General features: G+C 43.5%; 1 protein-coding gene and 1 long non-coding RNA gene across 3 annotated transcripts; one reads left to right on the top strand and one right to left on the bottom strand.

The window, feature by feature from the left end:
- Positions 1 to 1,723: 1,723 nt before the first annotated feature.
- On the top strand, positions 1,724 to 14,718 carry SPP2 (secreted phosphoprotein 2). Of its 2 annotated transcripts, none has more exons than XM_035331762.1 (7): positions 1,724 to 1,884; positions 1,986 to 2,110; positions 3,360 to 3,482; positions 5,641 to 5,751; positions 7,631 to 7,685; positions 8,068 to 8,157; positions 14,392 to 14,718. In XM_035331762.1, exons 1-6 carry the CDS (start codon positions 1,836 to 1,838, stop codon positions 8,145 to 8,147), a joined length of 543 nt encoding a protein of 180 aa, XP_035187653.1. In that variant the 5' UTR covers positions 1,724 to 1,835; the 3' UTR covers positions 8,148 to 8,157; positions 14,392 to 14,718. The 2 variants fall into 2 exon arrangements, with proteins under 2 accessions (XP_035187653.1, XP_035187654.1); XM_035331763.1 differs by having other exon boundaries at positions 8,068 to 8,161; positions 14,312 to 14,718.
- Positions 4,423 to 15,121, bottom strand: LOC118169934. The gene is made up of 3 exons (XR_004752374.1): positions 15,112 to 15,121; positions 14,934 to 14,937; positions 4,423 to 4,936 (listed from the first exon to the last, which is right to left on the bottom strand). It is a non-coding gene; the product is annotated as an uncharacterized LOC118169934 (long non-coding RNA).
- Positions 15,122 to 16,801: the final 1,680 nt, after the last annotated feature.

Here is a 16,801-nt window from a genome sequence, read left to right as displayed (position 1 = left end):
CCAGTAGTCTGGAAACAGCTGACTTGATTACTGGGAGTGAGAGTGGTCTGAAAATAGCCATATAACAGAAGCTATTAAACTCTAATTTTCTCTTTTCTTAAATGGTGCCTAACTGTTTGCTGTGTAAATTAAGTTGGGTCCAGCTCCCTCCCTCCTGCCCTGAGGTGCTTGGCTGTGAATTGTATTTGTCTCATCTGGAAGATGTCCCTCGTCAGAGCCAGGGACAAGGGGGATTCTTCTGATGACTTTGCTTGACTTAGCTGTGCAACATCTTTATTTGTCACTTTTTGAGTGCAAAGCCCAGGCTGAGCAGGAGTGTAATTGCTTGTTCTTTCACCATTGCCAAGGATGAGACTGTTACTTTGAATAAGGATGGGGGTATCTTTCCCTCCTGATTACAAGAATGTGGAGGTTTTTGCCATGGATGAGAATCTGTAGCTATCCCTCTAGCACAAGTTATGGATGTAGCAATAAGAAATGGCAAGGAGGCATGATATTGCCATTGCTGAGTATTGTTAGGATGTGGTAGGCTATCTTAATCTTAAGGCCTAAGAACCAGAAACGACTTTATCCTCTCCCTTATAAAATCTGAGTCCCAGTACTTCGTGTGCTCCCATGTCTTTACTGAGTGCTTGTCGTTTGGGAAGTTCTGATGACTCAGTACCATATAATGTAGGTGGAACTGTAATTTGAAGGTAAATGGAGGAATTTCACACACAGGATCTTCAAAACAAATACGGTTAGACACATCTCTGCCTTGTGAACAGACAGCAATGGGTGCACTTGTTTGAAGGCAGCAGTTTCCTCCTCTCCTTCCCCAACTCCCATGGACAGCCTTTAGCACTTAAAACCCAGGTGCTTCTCTGAAACATTCTGCGGATGGGGTAGTTGTGGTAGAGTCATACGATGTGTTGCCTGCATTTGGAAAGCAAGTCTAGCAAATGCTGAATGCCTTGTGCTGGAGAGGGGATAGAGAACACCTTGCCCAGGTGCAGTCTGGCTTCAGTTAGCTAAGAGCTAAGGTGCCATGTCTCCCTTGTCCCTGTAATTTTTGATGATGTTTTCAGTACTGAAGTAAGGTCATGGTTTTTCAAAAATCCCATTCATTTTTGTGCTGAAACTGAGGCCTGAGCATCAGGAGGATCTGACAAGGGAAACCAAATGGTCACGGACTCTTACTTGTTTGGTTAGCTGGGCTCAGGCTTGGCAAAGAGTCAGAGCCATGAGAGAGTTCCTCGGGCACAGATCAACAGCAAAGGTCCCAGGAGCTTACAGGGCAAATGGACCTGGGTGTCCCAAGGGTCTGCCATGGGCCTTGTGTCGGAGAGGCTCTGTTTGATGCTTTGGCCTGGTGTGTTCTGGTGTCAGGCAAGTCCATGTGGGTGGATTCCCATTCTGGTCCTGGGGAATCGGGGAGTTCCAGATTGTAAGTGCTTTCAGTTGTGGCTGGGACACAAAGGTGCTGGTAAGGTAATCAGGAAAGTGTTGACTCACCAGCTTTAAATAAAAAACAAGTGGCTAAAAGCGAACAAAATAACTAAACTCTGCCTTTGGCTGTGGAGGTATCAGAAATCCAGTGGTTCTTTTTAATCACAGTGCTAAGGAAAAAGCACAGCAGTCCATCTCTTATCAGAGAACTACTGCTAAAAGGAGAAAAGCTGACAGCAAATATTTACTCTCAGATCAATTCTGTTTAAAGTGCAATGTTTGTAGCAGAGCTTGGACACAGGAAGGTCAGGTATAGTATCAAGGCTGCATTTATATAAAGACAGGAATATGCAGTGGAAACCCTTGCTTAGAGAGGGAAAAGACCAGAGGATTTTGAAAGGCACACTATGAGGATCTTAGTTTTTGTCCTCACACTGAGCATTTTCTCATGTTCAGGTAAGTTGCTCAGAGTGCTACCATGTCATTTTTCATATGGTTCAGGCAGGAAAATCGTGAGGTGACACTGAACTTCTAACGGATGTGTGTGTCTGTCTCAGGGTTTCCAGTGTATGATTATGAACTCCCTGTCACAGAAGAGGCTGTCAATGCATCCATCGCAAGGATCAATTCTCAGTCATGGGGGCCAAACCTGTATGGAGTTGTCAGGAGCCACGTTAGAAGCGTAAGTGTGCTGACAACTGTCCTTTCCTTCAAATACACTTTGTTTTGTTGGAAAACCATTTTTCACCTGATCTTGGAAACCCAGATTTAGTTGGACTTTTCTAATGTTTCTTGGAAGAGGGTGGTCTGGGGGCATTATCCAAAGTTATGGCTTTAAATATTCTTTGTATGTTGGGTTTTAATTTAAAATATTTTTGGAGTTCAAATTGTCCACCTCTTGAGTAGAAGCCTTTGAGGGATGTCTTGTAAGATTTTATTCAAAAATTCATTCAGAAAAGAGCTGATGTTTTCAAATACCTCCAGCTGACAGCTTTGCTTTGGGCATAAAGCAATCTGGTTTACATCTAATTGACATCTGAGGGTCTCAGCTGAATGTCTGCACTGCTAATTAAATAGCACCAGAAACACATCCAGGATTCTTTCTCCAATCTCCATTTACATCATCTGTCTCCACACACCAAAACACCTGGTTTAAATCTACTGTACTGGAGCAGAGTTAAGGAGTTAGATCTTCCTGATTTAAAGATGGCATGCCCCTGTGCTTGGATATCCTCAGAATCATTCTGTTTCTATAGATGGCATGTATCAAGTCCTCTGCAAAAGTGAATGGTGAGAGAACTTTTATAGTGATCTAGTTTGGAAAAAAAAATGTTCTTGAAAGCAATTGCTGATAGCACTGTGGATTTGTTATTGTTTGCTTGATTGATTGATTGTCCTGTCTTGAACTAAAACATTGATTAGGCTGTGAGAAGGAGAAAAGAAAAACCTGGTGTGTCAACAAAAGCAACCAAAATCTAAGGCTTGTAGTGTGGCATTCACATTACCCATTGGGGCATACAAGGTGCATCAATTCAACCATTTGCAGTTGTGTGTTTTACTTTCCAAGTCTATGTATTTGCCATAGACTTCCCAGCAGTCTAGATATCTAATTGGGTTAGCACCTGGTTTCCACAAAAGAAGTAGGAGCAGCAGAAGCCCTGGGCTGCTGTGGCATTGGTGGGCAGTGGCATGCAGGGCTGGTGCCATGTATGTTCATCTGCCATTTACAGTCACGGTGCCTGCCGCTGACTCCTGCAATGGGCTGTGTTTACCAAATCTGCCTAAGAGAGTAACTCCTGAGCACATGCAAATACCCTTTGTCACACACCATAATCTGCTCTAAATTAGGCGCTGACCCATAATGCCCTTATATCCAGCTTCTGCCTGACAAAGAAGTGAGGCACTAGTTGTCTTGACCTTTCTTTTACCAGGTTGATATGTGGAACAGCAATGATTATAGACTAGAGCTGCAGCTCAGCGTTCGTGAAACCGTATGCACAAAAGCGTCAGGAAGAGACCCGTTCACGTGTGACTTCAAAATAGGGCCCTTTGTGGTAAGTGCATCTGGTGTGAATGAGAAAGTCCCCTCGGTGCAGGATGTTCTCAGGACATGTTGAAACACTCCTCGTGCTGAAGAGTGGTTGGCTCTCTGAAAACAAAAACAAACACAAACAAATACAACCTGTCGAATAGAGGGGGTATCACGTGGGAAGAGGCAGTGTTGGGAAATCTTCCTGGCCAGTGGGGAATACAGGAGCTGCTCTGAGCTGAAAAGACAGCATGTGTGCCTCTGAGCAGTGTATAGTGAAAGTGTCTGTGTGCTTTGGGACCAAATCCTTCTTTTCCAAGTTAAGGGGTGGAAAAACTGATGTTTGACCTGCTTTTGTCTATCACGCATCTAGGTAAGAAGTCAGGAAAGCAGGAGACAAGAACAGAGCTAGCTATCTGTACAGGATGATGTGGGGCATCTTCACAGACACAGCTTTGTGCTGCAGTAAGTAGTAAGGCCAGGAGCTGTATGTGAGGTGAAGATGATGTGTTGACTGCACGGTAGGAACAAGGAAAGATTTTGGCAGCCTTACCTCCCTGCTCTTGGAGCCAGGGTTTCCAGGAAGACTAAGGGGAAAGCATCATTATCAGTATTTTCACAGCAGAGGTGATATATCCAAGAAAGAAGAGCTCTGCTGATTTTCAGCTCAGACTGAGTGCCAAGGGGTGGTTGAAGCCTAAATTCAGACCAAATGCTTTTTCTCTACTAGGCCTTGATAGTGTGTTCATTTATGAATGTAGTAAGAATTTTGTATAGCTTTCAAAAGAAAACAGGACTCACTTGGCAATCCATTGTCCTCACCTAAGCGTCCTTGAAGTCAGTAAAGCATCTGTTGTTGGCTTTGAGTGCTCCTTGATGAGACTGTGAAAGTACCACGTAAAGACTTAGTTTCCTACCTAGTACTGATTCCCACCTTGTGCCGATAATGCTATTTTTTTTAATTTATTTTAAATTTATTTTTAGTTTTCATCTCTCTTTTCAGCCTGAAGTAAAGGCAGATCAGGCTTTTGATATAGCTCCTGCTGGACTCTGATTCTTAGATGCCCAGCTTTGGTGTAAATACATCATCTTTGAATCTGTGCTCAGAGGTTTTGACGAAATATGGCTTCCACTGTCAGCTTCTGAGTGGTTGTGTGCTAACTGCTAGCACAAATCTTACAAAACATGTGTTGTAGCTCTTGTGTCCCTGTGCCCAATATTGCTATACTAAGTCCAGCATTAGACTCCTAGAGAGACTAATCATAGTCCTTTTGCTCTGAGTTCTTCTTGCCTCATTTTCTGCTGTGACTGCCAAGTTTGTCTTTCCCGGGCACAGAGTTTAGGGAAGAGGAGGGATTCTGGGAAGGCACTGGAACAGATGGTGCAAAACCTTTTCTAGTCAATAGTGAGTCGTGCTACTACCTCAGGAGGTAGTTTATGTCCTATAGAGAGAGCCAAAGGTCTCTTTGGGCAACACTGCTAAGCAGCAAGAGTTGGCTGCTGTGAAGTAAGACCCCATCCCACAGGTCATCCCAGTCAGAGGGAATCTAATTAGATTGACCTGATTTTCTGAATGAACGTATAGATTCATCTTGATGTGTGTACTGAATATATTAATTACAGATTGAGTGTAAAGAGAGAAATCTCCACCTTAGTCTCGACAGTTTGGTGGTTGAGAAGACACATGCCATGTCTCTTCTTGTTGGTGCAATATAGAATGAAAGATAATGTGAGGAAGTCTGTTTTCCAAACTTGTGTGCAGGCTCTGCTGGAGCTTCTGTCAAATCATACAGACAACTTCTTTAAAGGTAGCTCAACCTCTAGAGCTGGAGCTGCCATCACCATATCCCTGAATAACTCTCCTGTTTGTGATTTGTGATGCTAGAACTGTGAAGAGGTTTTGGATCTTTTTTTGCTAACACTAGCAGGTTCAAGGCTTCATACCGCTAGTACGCAATTGTGGAGCAATAACTCATGTGCAGTCATATGCCACCAGAATATAATGGCCTGGCTGCAGGCTGCTCCAAATATTCGTGAGGTGTAGAGTCTTCCTTGAGTTTTGTCCTTTTGGAATTTGCTTAATAACTACCTGTAAAGATTTCCTCCCCCAAGTGAAAATCCCATGAGATAGTTTGTGCTGTAGCTTTGCTCCACCGGAGATGCTCTATTTTTATCTGTTGCAGCGAACTGCTTTCTGCAGAAGTGTTGTGGAAGTCTCCGGTGAGCTGATTGGGAATGTCACTGTGCAGTGCCATCAGGGCACATCCAGCTCTGAATCAATGAGCAGCGAGGAGGTAAGGAACAGGAAGACTGTTTTTTGCTGCTTGGGGGTCGTAAAATTCTGCTCATTCTCTTTCAAGGAGAGGTGAGGTATGTAAGTGTGAAGGTAGACTTTACAACTGGCTTTGACACTCTGAATGGCAATGTATCATCTCACTTCACGGTGTTCCCATGTTGTTAGTGGAGAAACTGATGCATAAGGGGACATGGATTTTGCCCATGATTCATCACATTGCTATGCCCCACTTCCTCACCCTAAATGCAACAGTCACTGAAGTCTGGAGTGTTTTTTCTGCACACGGCCATGTTGCCAGAGGCCTCTTCATCCCAACGGTGGCACATGGGATGGTGTCCTTTTTCTGTCCTTAGTCACACTTCTAATAACCTCCTTGTTTTGTACTTTCTGTGCTGTGGAAGTTCCTGACATCTATTTAGGGGCAATTGGAGGTTTTTGTCAGGAAACCGTATGTGATTTGAAATCCAGCTGTCTCCTATAATGCTTCACTTCCCATCATATGAGAGGTTTGACCTTGCTTGATGGATGCTTGTGGGGAGTGTGAATCTCTGTGACAGTCTGGCACATCCACCAAATCTGACACTCGTTCTCCACTGAAATATAGCATGTCTGTGCCTGGAGAACAGTGATTGGCACATCCTGGAGACAGAAACAAATATCAATGATCCTGGCTCTGTTATCATATCCCTCAGCTGAGCATGCAATCATAGGATAGGTGAAGAGGGTTTGCTCTACTGAGATTTATGTTCCATTCATCTTTATTTTTAAGCTCTAATTTGGTTTTTAAGGTGTGATTAAATGCTGACCCAACCTGTGAATTCCTGCTAGCTGTTTTCAGACAATGCCATTTTTTCCATGAACCGACACTCGAAATTGGATGCCCGAACTTACAGCTTGTATCTGCAGTGGGTATCGTGCTTGAGAATTATGTCCAGGGAATGAAACTAGTTTCACAAGCAAGGTGCCAGAGGATATGGGCAGCTTTTATTTTTGGAAGCTTCAAGTACCAAAGGCTTCTGTGTTGCGTTCTCTTGATTTGAATTGCCAAATGTTGTTCGGAACCTTTGCTCAGAGTAAGCTAGTGAATACACCATAGGAATTCTTGATTTGCAGAGCAAAAAGACTGTGTGTGAAATACTGGAATATGTAAGGTAGCCTTAGATGTTCGGTCTGTGGGTTAAGCATAACTCTTGTTTAATTGGGCACTGAGTATAAACACTTGCTTTTACAAGCGGAGTTCTTCCTTTAACCATCTCTTAAAAATTCTGTTCTGCTGCCAATATTTGTGCTGGGGAATACATTTCCTACAAAGTTAGTATGGAATAAATGCTAAAGAGAATTACTGCACATCAAAAAGAAAGCATTTCTGCAGAGGGCTGCAGCTCTTGCTCTGGAGGTTGTAACTCAGTTCAAGGGATCTCAGCTTGGCTTGCTGTGAATGGTGTTAGTGTAGCACCTGTAGTGCCGTGGGTATTTGGATAGGAGAGGAATTGTGATTGAGGCTGGGATCATATTACTGGGACAGGAACCTAGAAAAGAAGATTATAGACAGCATTTAAAAGAGTAATATGGGGTAAATAAGTCAAAGCCATGGGTGAGTGCAACAAACTAATGCAGCTCTCCAAGTTCTGCTTTCTTGTCTGTACCTGCACTACAGTAAAGTCAGCTAAAGTATTACGTACCAGAGATGTTGACCTGAGAGTCTGCCCAAGACTTCCATAGCAGTATAACTGCTTTGCAATGGTATCAGCAGTAACCTCGTTTTCAGAGAAATTAATAATGCAGTTTGGAATTACTTCAGTGATCACATAGTACCCAAAGAAATGAAGGTAAGTTTGACTTCTTGACTGAGCTTATAAAATGTATTTAATTTGCAGATGATGTTTATGCAGATGTTTAACCGTGGCAAGTGGGGCAGCAGTCACAGAGAAGGTAAGCCATTTCTGCTGTGCTGGACATTCCTGGCACATGTTCGTTTGCCTTTTGGATCATTTGATTGGCCATCTGAAGGTCATCCAGCTGAGGGAGAAGAAAATATTGAAGACTAGCAGTTTGCTCAAATCACGTCCATCTTCTTTTTACTGTGTAGGGTTTTCTCACTGAGAACGCAGTGAGGGCATTAGGCTGCAAAACAGGGTAATTCTGTGGTTTATAAACACTACGAAGGCCTTTTCTGAATTTCCAGATTTGTGCTCTCATAACCCGCACTTGTGTGCATCAAGTTTCTTATAATGTTGTGCAGAATGAATGCATGTAACACACATCTGACAGCATGTAACACCCATTTATGTTCTTTGTATATTTGTTTCTGAAGCCTTCTCTTCAAGAGGAAGAGGCAGCATCCATGGAGACTGGCATAAACCCAACCGTATCAGCTCTGGCAAGATGGAATAATACAATTTAGGTGAGTACAGTTCAAAATGTAGCTTCTATGCATGCTAGGTTTGCAGGTTTCGGACCAGAATGGTAAAGTGGCTGCTCAGGGTAAAGGACCTCTTTGGGAAGGTGCTTCTTGGATGCAAGCATCTTAAAATCCATCGTACCCTAAGTATATATGGGACTTGCTTATGGGGAGATGCAGTGACACAAATAGCACAGTGTTGCTTAAATGTGAGGCAAAACATGCAATTCCTACAGCTCCAAGGACAAATTCAGGAAGCACTTTCATAAATTGCCTGATTTTGCCTGGAAAGCAAGAATAACTCAACTGTATGGTGAAATTAACTGGTGCAGAAAGCTAAGGAATTATAATTCTGCTCCATCAATTCTCCCTTTTATACAGTTCTGAGAGTGGTTAAAAAGAGGCATTTTATTCAGTGAGACTGGGTTAAATGTGCAGGAGCTTTGGGTTTGTAGTCTTTGGATTAAGATCCATTCAAGTCTGAACTGCCTGTTTTGGGAAGGAAAGCTGTTAGTGCCATGGCATTCTTGTGGGAGTTACCCTATTCCATGTCATCAAAGGCACCCAGAGGTCTGAATAGCCTCACAGGCAGGAGCTGTGTTTTGGGGTGGCCATCCCTCATGCCTCTGTGAGGGCTCACAGAGCAGGGCTCTGACCAGTTGTTGAGGCAGCAGATGTCTTTGTTTTTCTCTTGTAGCTGCACCTGGCTGTTGCTCACTCTCCTCTAGCAAACCCCGGCGTTCTGGCATGCAGGTAGCCTGAACACTGTGCAACAAAGTCAATCTGCTGGCCTGAATTTGGTGTGGGGCTTAAGCCTTCAGCTATTATGGTGTCTTTTTGTCTCTGCCTGTCTTGACTGGTAGAGCCATGTTTCATGTGGATGCTTTGTCCTTTTCCCAACCTGGTTGCCCTTAGCAGGGGTGCATCACTTGACCATGGGACCTGGAGTGTGCCCTGTCTGTGTACTCACAGGGACGCAGATGAGTTTTCAGAGTCCTGTACTGTGGGCTCCAGCAAGTCACCTGCCACCTTCGTGCCAGTGCTATCCTCTAGCCCATAGCTTATTTTACCTATTTATGCTTTCAGGAATGGCCATGTCTTTGTGCTGAATCTAATGCAAGAGGCCACGTGGTTCAGCAAACAAAAAATAAATGCAGCAGTAAGGTATCTGAGAGAACAAAGAAGCTTGTCCAGGGCAGGTGTTTGTTGCAGGAAAGCTGTGAAGGAGATGTTTGGAGCTCAGTTAAAGGGAATGATAGTGAAAGGCACTCATGATTCCCTGGAGCTGGCAAAACCTGTCCTCCCGAACTACTTAGCACTATGTCTGTGTGATTAAAAAGGCTTCACACACTTGCTTGGGTACATACTGTTAGCAGGCTTTCCTCCCTGCAGAGGGGTGGAACTGATTGCTGTATGTGAGCGGAGCTCGGTTCAGGCCCGTTGCATTTGCAACAAGAAAGTTTTAGATGTTATTTAGCAGTGATGACTCACCAAAAACTAACATGTTACTCATAAACATATCTGTGGCAAATCTCTATGTGCTGAAGGAGACGTGCCCCTACTCTCATAGAAAACAGACATGAAAGGAAAATGCAGTCATTCTGCAAGGTCAGGTCTTCCTATAAATGCTTTCATTAAATCCATATGTTAGTTTAGTTTATCCATGAGCCAGTAAAGGTGATATGTTGTTCTTGTTCCTCTTACAGAAATCTCTGACTTTTCTAAATGCCTTTGAACGTCCCTAGCATATGCAGTGGCATTCTAGTGTGCGTTCTGTGTCCTTCTGGGTAGTTTTAATCCAAGGAGACAGAGTGGAAGGACCGAGGCTTACTGAAGAGTAGCATAAAATTGACTTTCTGTTCCAGAGGACTGAGGGACAATTTTTTTTCAATGTGTGCCTATCATTGGCTTCTGAGAACCAGTCTCAGTCTGGCTGGATGAATTTGAGTCATACCTTCCTCAGCTAATCTTGCAGAAAAGTTGTTGTGAAAGCCGTCTATGGTCTCAAAATGGGCTGACATCCTTTTCTTTGCATTTGGAAAATGCCAGCTGTCTTTAATTATTTGTCGCTCAAGAGGAGCCATCCCCATTAAGCAGTAATCACAAATATTTTTGTTCCTGGACCTAATGCCTAACGAATCTCTAAATCAGAAGCGAGTTGTGAAAGTGACCATGAAACAAATGGGCATAAATTGATGGTTCCTGAAACCCTGTGCAGCTCCTGTTTTAATACTTTCTATTAATACTTCTGTTCTAACTCAAAGATAGGTTGCCAGTGTCAATTGTGGAGCTGTGTTTCATGCCAGAGTCCTAGTTGTTTGGCCCAACAACAGTTCAGAGGCATATACTTAAGCAGTTCTGAAGATCTCCTACTTTTCTTTATTTCTATAATAAAAAGCTGCAAAGTCTGGAGCTGTGCTTATTTCTCTATTTCATGTGTACCTAGAATTAGAGCGTTTTATCTGCGGGTTAAATTTGGAGCCACTTGTACCCAAATTATTCAGTGTGCTTCAGGATAAGGAGGGTCATTCATTACTTTTTTTTTCCTGCTGTGTTTTGGCAACTGTGCGATCATGGCTGGCATTATTACAAGCCCTTCTGTGATGAAGGCATTTGCTAGTTTATCTGAAATATATGCTGTGTTTTGTGATGGCAGTAGCTCAGCTGACATATTCCCTCAGCTGAGCATATTTAGGAGGAGGCTGGGGAAACAGCAATTTAATAATAGAAGACTTTTATTCAAAGGACCTGTTGTTGACAGGAAAAGCTAGACAAGTTCAGGTAACAAATGTGATTTTTTTAAAAAAAATTTTAATGCAACAGAATGTGTAAATGCTGTAAAATTTATGAAGGCAAGTTGTTGAAAGAATTTTTCATGCTGGATTTTTCATTTTATGAACTAGCTCTTCTTTTTGGCAACAGGAATTATTTCAGGAGAATCCTGTGCCTGAATCCTTCCCAAGTCTATGCAGAAAGCTAGGCTAAATGATCTCATTGGTGCTTTCTGTCTGTCTCTCTCTTTTAATTAGAATGTGCTAAATATTCAAGAGGAAGAAATCAATGCAATTGTTACATATAGAACTCTTCCAGGTCTGTGGTCTTCAGACCCAGTGGTCTGCTGATGCCTGCAGGAGTTACCAAGTTGCATATGAAAGAACCACATCAGTGGCTAATGAGTTTACTTCAGTGACAAGTGCTAATCAGATTTTCTGGATTTATTTGCTGGTGCATCTCTGGAACTGGGGAGATTGTGAATATTACATGTCCTAGCTGTGGACTGGCCTTTCCAACAGAACTCAGGCACACGAGCAGGGGACAGCCGGAGAGCCAGCTGCTGTACAACAGCTGATTGCTGGTTAAGAACCTTAGCCTGCAACAAGTGTTAAGGTCCTTAGTCAGCCTGGCTGCAAGGTATGTGCAGAGCCTGTCAAAGTTGTGACAGTTACCACAGCATCAGCAAATGGCATGTTAGTAATGCAGTCTGTCCCCCATTGATAGCCTGCTCTGAAAGGAGGCTTTTTTGCACACCCTGTGATGAAAGGCTTTTGAGCGTGCAGGGGTGTGTGGAATTCCAGTTTCCATTGAGCTGGAATCTGCTTAATGGTGTTTGCAGCTCTGAATCACAAAGAGGAGCCTAAAAAATGGCTCAACTCACCTAATACCTTGAACTCCAGAAAGAAAAGGACCCCAGCACTCTGCTCTTCCAAAATCAACCACCTAAGGCAGTTGCCTTTAGTGCAGGGTGGAGTCTGACCTATGACTTATGTCTGGGGTCACCAGCAGTGCTTCATTTCTGCAAACAGGAAAATAAAGAAGACAGCTCTTGTTTTTGCTTGCATTAAATGTGTAGGTTATAAAGACTGACTTTTCTCTTGCTGTCATTAATCACACAGGGAAAGTGTTTTAGTTTTAAAAGATAATCATTTTCCTTCTGTATGAAGCCAAAGGGCTGTGATTTCCTCCTAGCATTTTCTGTATTTCCATAAAATGACCCTCTGGGTGAATTCTCACCTGGCAATAGCTTGCTGCTGGCTGGGATGTGATGATGGCAGTTGTTACTAGCTGATTAGCAGCCCTGCAGAAGCTGAAGTCAATAGGTTGTTATCCTTGACTATTACTTTTTTTTTTTTTTTTTCAAATGGAAGAATAACTGGTAGTGTTGGGCCTCTTCTGCTCGTACACAAGAAATCCAGGATCCAAGCTTCCAAGTGTACTTGGATGCTCATTTGTCCTTCATCCAGAAAAGTAACAGCGGGGCAGTGTGCATAACCCTCCTGGGGCATAGAAAGAGGAGCTTTTATCCCCAGTGTTCTCAGTGAGAAGCTGCATGATTTTCTTTCTTTCTTATTGTTGTGGCTTGTATTAGACTTTTTTTCTGTCCTTTTCCTCTCCATTCATCCACCCCGCTTTATCTAGTTCCCAGAAAGCAGCCTATTGCTTTCTGAGGAAAAAAAATGACACATCAGAACGATGGAAAATTCCTGCAGAATGGGATCTGCTGCGTAATGCATGAGCTCCACATCCAGCTCTGAGTGAGAGCTAGAGCAATTTACCTCTTTAGTAACAAGGAGGAAATGACAGGCTACCACTATATGCCTCTTGTCTTGGAGTCTGTCTGTGATAGCTAAGCCATCAGAGTCACCTGGCATTCATGACATGCTATAGCAGAGAAGAAGCATGCCCTCATGTGTTCGGAGGTGAAGGACTGAAACTGATACAGATCTGGGCAGGACCTTTTCTGATACTTAGGTCAGATCACAGTGTAGGGATGAAGCAGACGTCTAACAGAAAGAATCGCTGTGACAATCTATTGCTGCTGTTCTAAGTGGCAGTGATTTTTGTCTTGCCCTTTGCTCACCTCCTTTATATCTGTTTTCAAGGATTAGACCCACAGCTGCACTGAGGAAATTGTTCCTGCTTCTGCAGAATGCAGAGCTTGGAGGATTCCATGGACTTTACAGTGTCTTTAAGTCCTGATCGCAAGTCCGTTAACTTAATTGGTAAAGAAAACCAACAGGACTTCAGTGGGGGAACAAAAAGGGCCCTCACCTGTCTGCTAGCCTTGTGCAATACTGCTTTTTGCAAGCACTGGAAATGAGCTTGTCAAAGAATTTGGCAAGCTGGAAAAGCCCTCTGGAAGTCCAGGGCAGAGCCAGTTATATCTGGCTATGTAGCTGAGGTTTGAATATCCCAGGAGATAGATCCCTCATCCTCTCTGGGCTCCTGGTTCAGTGCTGGAGCACTCTTGGGGGAAGATTTTTCTTATACTGAGCTGGAATTTCCCATGTTCCAACTTGCTCCTGTTTCTTCTCATCCTACCCAAACACACCCCTGAGACAAGCCTGTCCTTCTCTAAATCCTCCCACCATGTAGAAATCCTCCCACCATGTAGCAGACAGTACTAAGGTCTTTCTTCTTGCAGCTTCATCTTCAGGCTGAGCAAACCCAGCTCAGCTCCATGTCCTATGCTCCAGACTTCAAATCATCCTCGCTCCCCGTCTCTACCTGGGTCCTGCCCCAGCCCTTGTCCTGGACAAGCCACTCTCAGGGGGTCACTGTGATTGTCGTTACCACCTGTGGACATTCATTTCTGGCACAAATCCATCCCGAAAATTTTACAAACAAAACTGATTTACAGAGAATTTTCACATTGCCATGGTGACAAACTTGATGAAAATACAGTGTAGGCTACAGGCTGCTGTAGAGGTAGTCATGTGTTCTCTTGAAAAACTGATCTCAATTTCGTGCATGTTGTAGCTCTTAATTCAACTGCATTTCTCAGGAGACCATATATCTGCTTATAACTTCAACCACCTCTGCTTCAGAGACTCGCCACTATGAGCTGGTTTGTATTGTATAAGCAGTATATTGCTTATTCCAGTCCTTTTTTTTTTTCTAGCAGTTTGGTTCTTTCTTTTTTCCCCCGCTAATTAGCAATTAACATGACATTTTTGCACATGTGTTTTGCATATGCAGATTTCTCTGTACAGATTCCTTGCGATATGGTTCTGATGCTACAGAAATTAATAAGAAATTCTGTTAAGTTAAATATATTTTTCTTGGGCTGGGTATGTTTGCTTAGTTCTGTTAAGTATAGACAAACTACGAGCTATGACACTTTTCCTCCCCCTCTCCTCTTCTTTTTTTTTTTTTGAAGTAGGGTGGAGAATATGATGAACTAAGACTCAAAGATACAGCATGTGAAGAACAAACCTGATGCAAATTGCCTTTTTTCAGGAAGATCTATTCTGTAATGAAGTGAGTCTTTCCTTACGATCACTTTCTGCTTTAAAGTCAAATGGTCATCGGATGAGTTTGTAAGATGCTATATGGGTGCACCAGTCAGATGATAGCATTCGGATGTGTTACAGCTCATTGGAAGGACAGTTTCAGACACCTCATGTAACTGCGTCCAGTACATGTTGTATCATCTCATAACAATGCTATTAAAGGATCACTGTTCCATCTTTGTGTTCTGCATGGCCGGTTGCTTGTAATTTTCTGTAATGCTTGTAGCTAACTATTGATTCATTCATACTAATAAAGGCACTTAATTCCTTTTTCTCCAGGGTGCAACAGCTGTCAACAAGGTGTCTTGCCACAAATCCAAAGGCATGAGTTTTAGCCCCTCAGGCATCTAGCTTTACTGGCTAGATGTAGCCAAAATAGCTTTGTCTTTTCTGGGTTTGTTTGTGTTTTCTTTGTGTGTGTGTTTTGGTTTGGTTGTTAATCTACCACGTCCTACTACCAAACCATGTCCCTCAGTACCACATCCACACCTCTCTTAAACACCTCCAGGGACGGGGACTCCACCACCTCCCTGGGCAGCCCTTTCTGATGCATGAGCTGCCTCTCCATGAAGAAACTCTTCCTGGCATGCAACCCAAACCTCCTCTGGTGCTGCAGGTGCACTCTGCTTCCCATGATCAAGCTCCCTAAGCCACCACCATAGACCACTGAGCTAAGCTTGTGTTTAAAATGCTCCCTTATGGCAGAGTCCTGTGACTCTGTTCCTTTTTATAATTACAGGCCTTGTCAGGGCTTAACACTTTTGAATTGCCAGGTATAAGCATAGGGTTGATTAGACCATTTGTTCTTATAGCTTGAAAGATGCAATTAAGTGGAGGCAGGCCTCTAGAGATCCAGCTAGGTGTTCTCTGCAATGCTCATTGTGCAAATCTGGATCAGAATAATAGGTGAATTTTCTGAGACGGCAACAGTCATATATGTCTTTCCATCAGGCAAAGGTATGGGTGGGAAGAAGGACTTCCTGAGCTGTTCTTCTAAGTCAGAGCTGTTCTTCTTTGTTGCCTGGAAGGGATGGGTGGATTAACACACGAGCCAGCTTCAGCTGTGCTTGTATTTTTCCCTATTTCACTCTTGTTTTTCACTGCTCCCAACAGACAGCTTTCCTGGCCTAAAAACAATCTCTGTATTTTGCTGCCTGAGAGCAGTGGCAGGCCAATGCATTGGGGAAGAGGAGGGGAGTGTGGTTGCTACAAAATCCTGATGTCATGGCACTGTACGTCTGGACTAAGAGTCAGAAGAGACCACAGGGTTTGACAGTGGGTCTTTCGAGACCTGGCATAGAAAACCTGTTGTTGAGGAAAGGGCTGGCTAGTGGATGCCAGAATGATGAACAGAGCCTGACCATTGGTCTTTAAGGTACAGTGTGTTTGGACAAATAACCATCTGTAAGCAAACAATAAGGGAGCACCAATTTCCTTCAGGAAGCTACCTTCAGTATCATTACCTGCTCTCTGAGGACAAAAGGTCAGTGGCAGGGATCTGTCCATCACTCATGGGAAACACTACCAGTACATTGTTACTAGCAGTGTGTGAGCTTAGGGCATTTAGGTTATTATCTATACACGGTTACTGTCTGAGCTAAAAACTCTTTACAGTGAAGCAGGGTTGCCTCTGACCTCCAGATATGACCCTTGTGCTGAATGAGTGGAAAAGGTCTTCTGGTCTCTTAGCACTGATAACATGGATGTCCCATGAGCAACAACGTCTCAGAAGGCAGGACTTTGCAGCCATGTCCCTTGGGAAGGGGGGCAAGATCTGCAGGCGAGCATCATGGTAGCATGGGCTGTCACATCTGCTTCTGCCTGATATAATAACAGCAACGAAAGACCAGCCCTCTCCAGCATACAAGGGCCATGTATATGCTACATGCACTTCTCTGCAGCGTTTTCACAGTGAAGGGTTTGATGCTTTTTTTCCCAGAAAATGGATTACAGGTACTTCAAGGTCCCTGCTGTATGTATGCAAATACCTTCACATCGAGAAGCTGATGTGACATGTGCTGTGCAGATGTTTCTCTGGGGCTGCGGAGTAATTTTTTGTCTGCATTACTGAAGTCTTTTGTGGTCTCAGATCATTGGCTCAAGCACTTGTTACTCCAACACACTAATGATAGTTGCTATGGGTGTTTCCTTCTAAGTCCCATGTCTGAGAGTCTGGTCTGGAATACCATAACCATGTCCAAGAGCAAATATCTCCTCAGTGGGCCTGAGGCATGAAATCATACTGGGGTCCTGGTTCTGTTCGTATTCAGTCCCATCCTCACTGCTGTCAGCTCCTCACCTCCAAGTGCACTGACAGACTCCAAAGATGCCTACCTCAGAGGGAGACAGCTTAAATG

This window comes from Oxyura jamaicensis, chromosome 7 (genome assembly GCF_011077185.1).
Source record: "Oxyura jamaicensis isolate SHBP4307 breed ruddy duck chromosome 7, BPBGC_Ojam_1.0, whole genome shotgun sequence".
Taxonomy (NCBI): domain Eukaryota; kingdom Metazoa; phylum Chordata; class Aves; order Anseriformes; family Anatidae; genus Oxyura; species Oxyura jamaicensis.
Note: the sequence above shows the minus strand (reverse complement) of the source record. Positions and strands in the feature narration are given on the sequence as shown.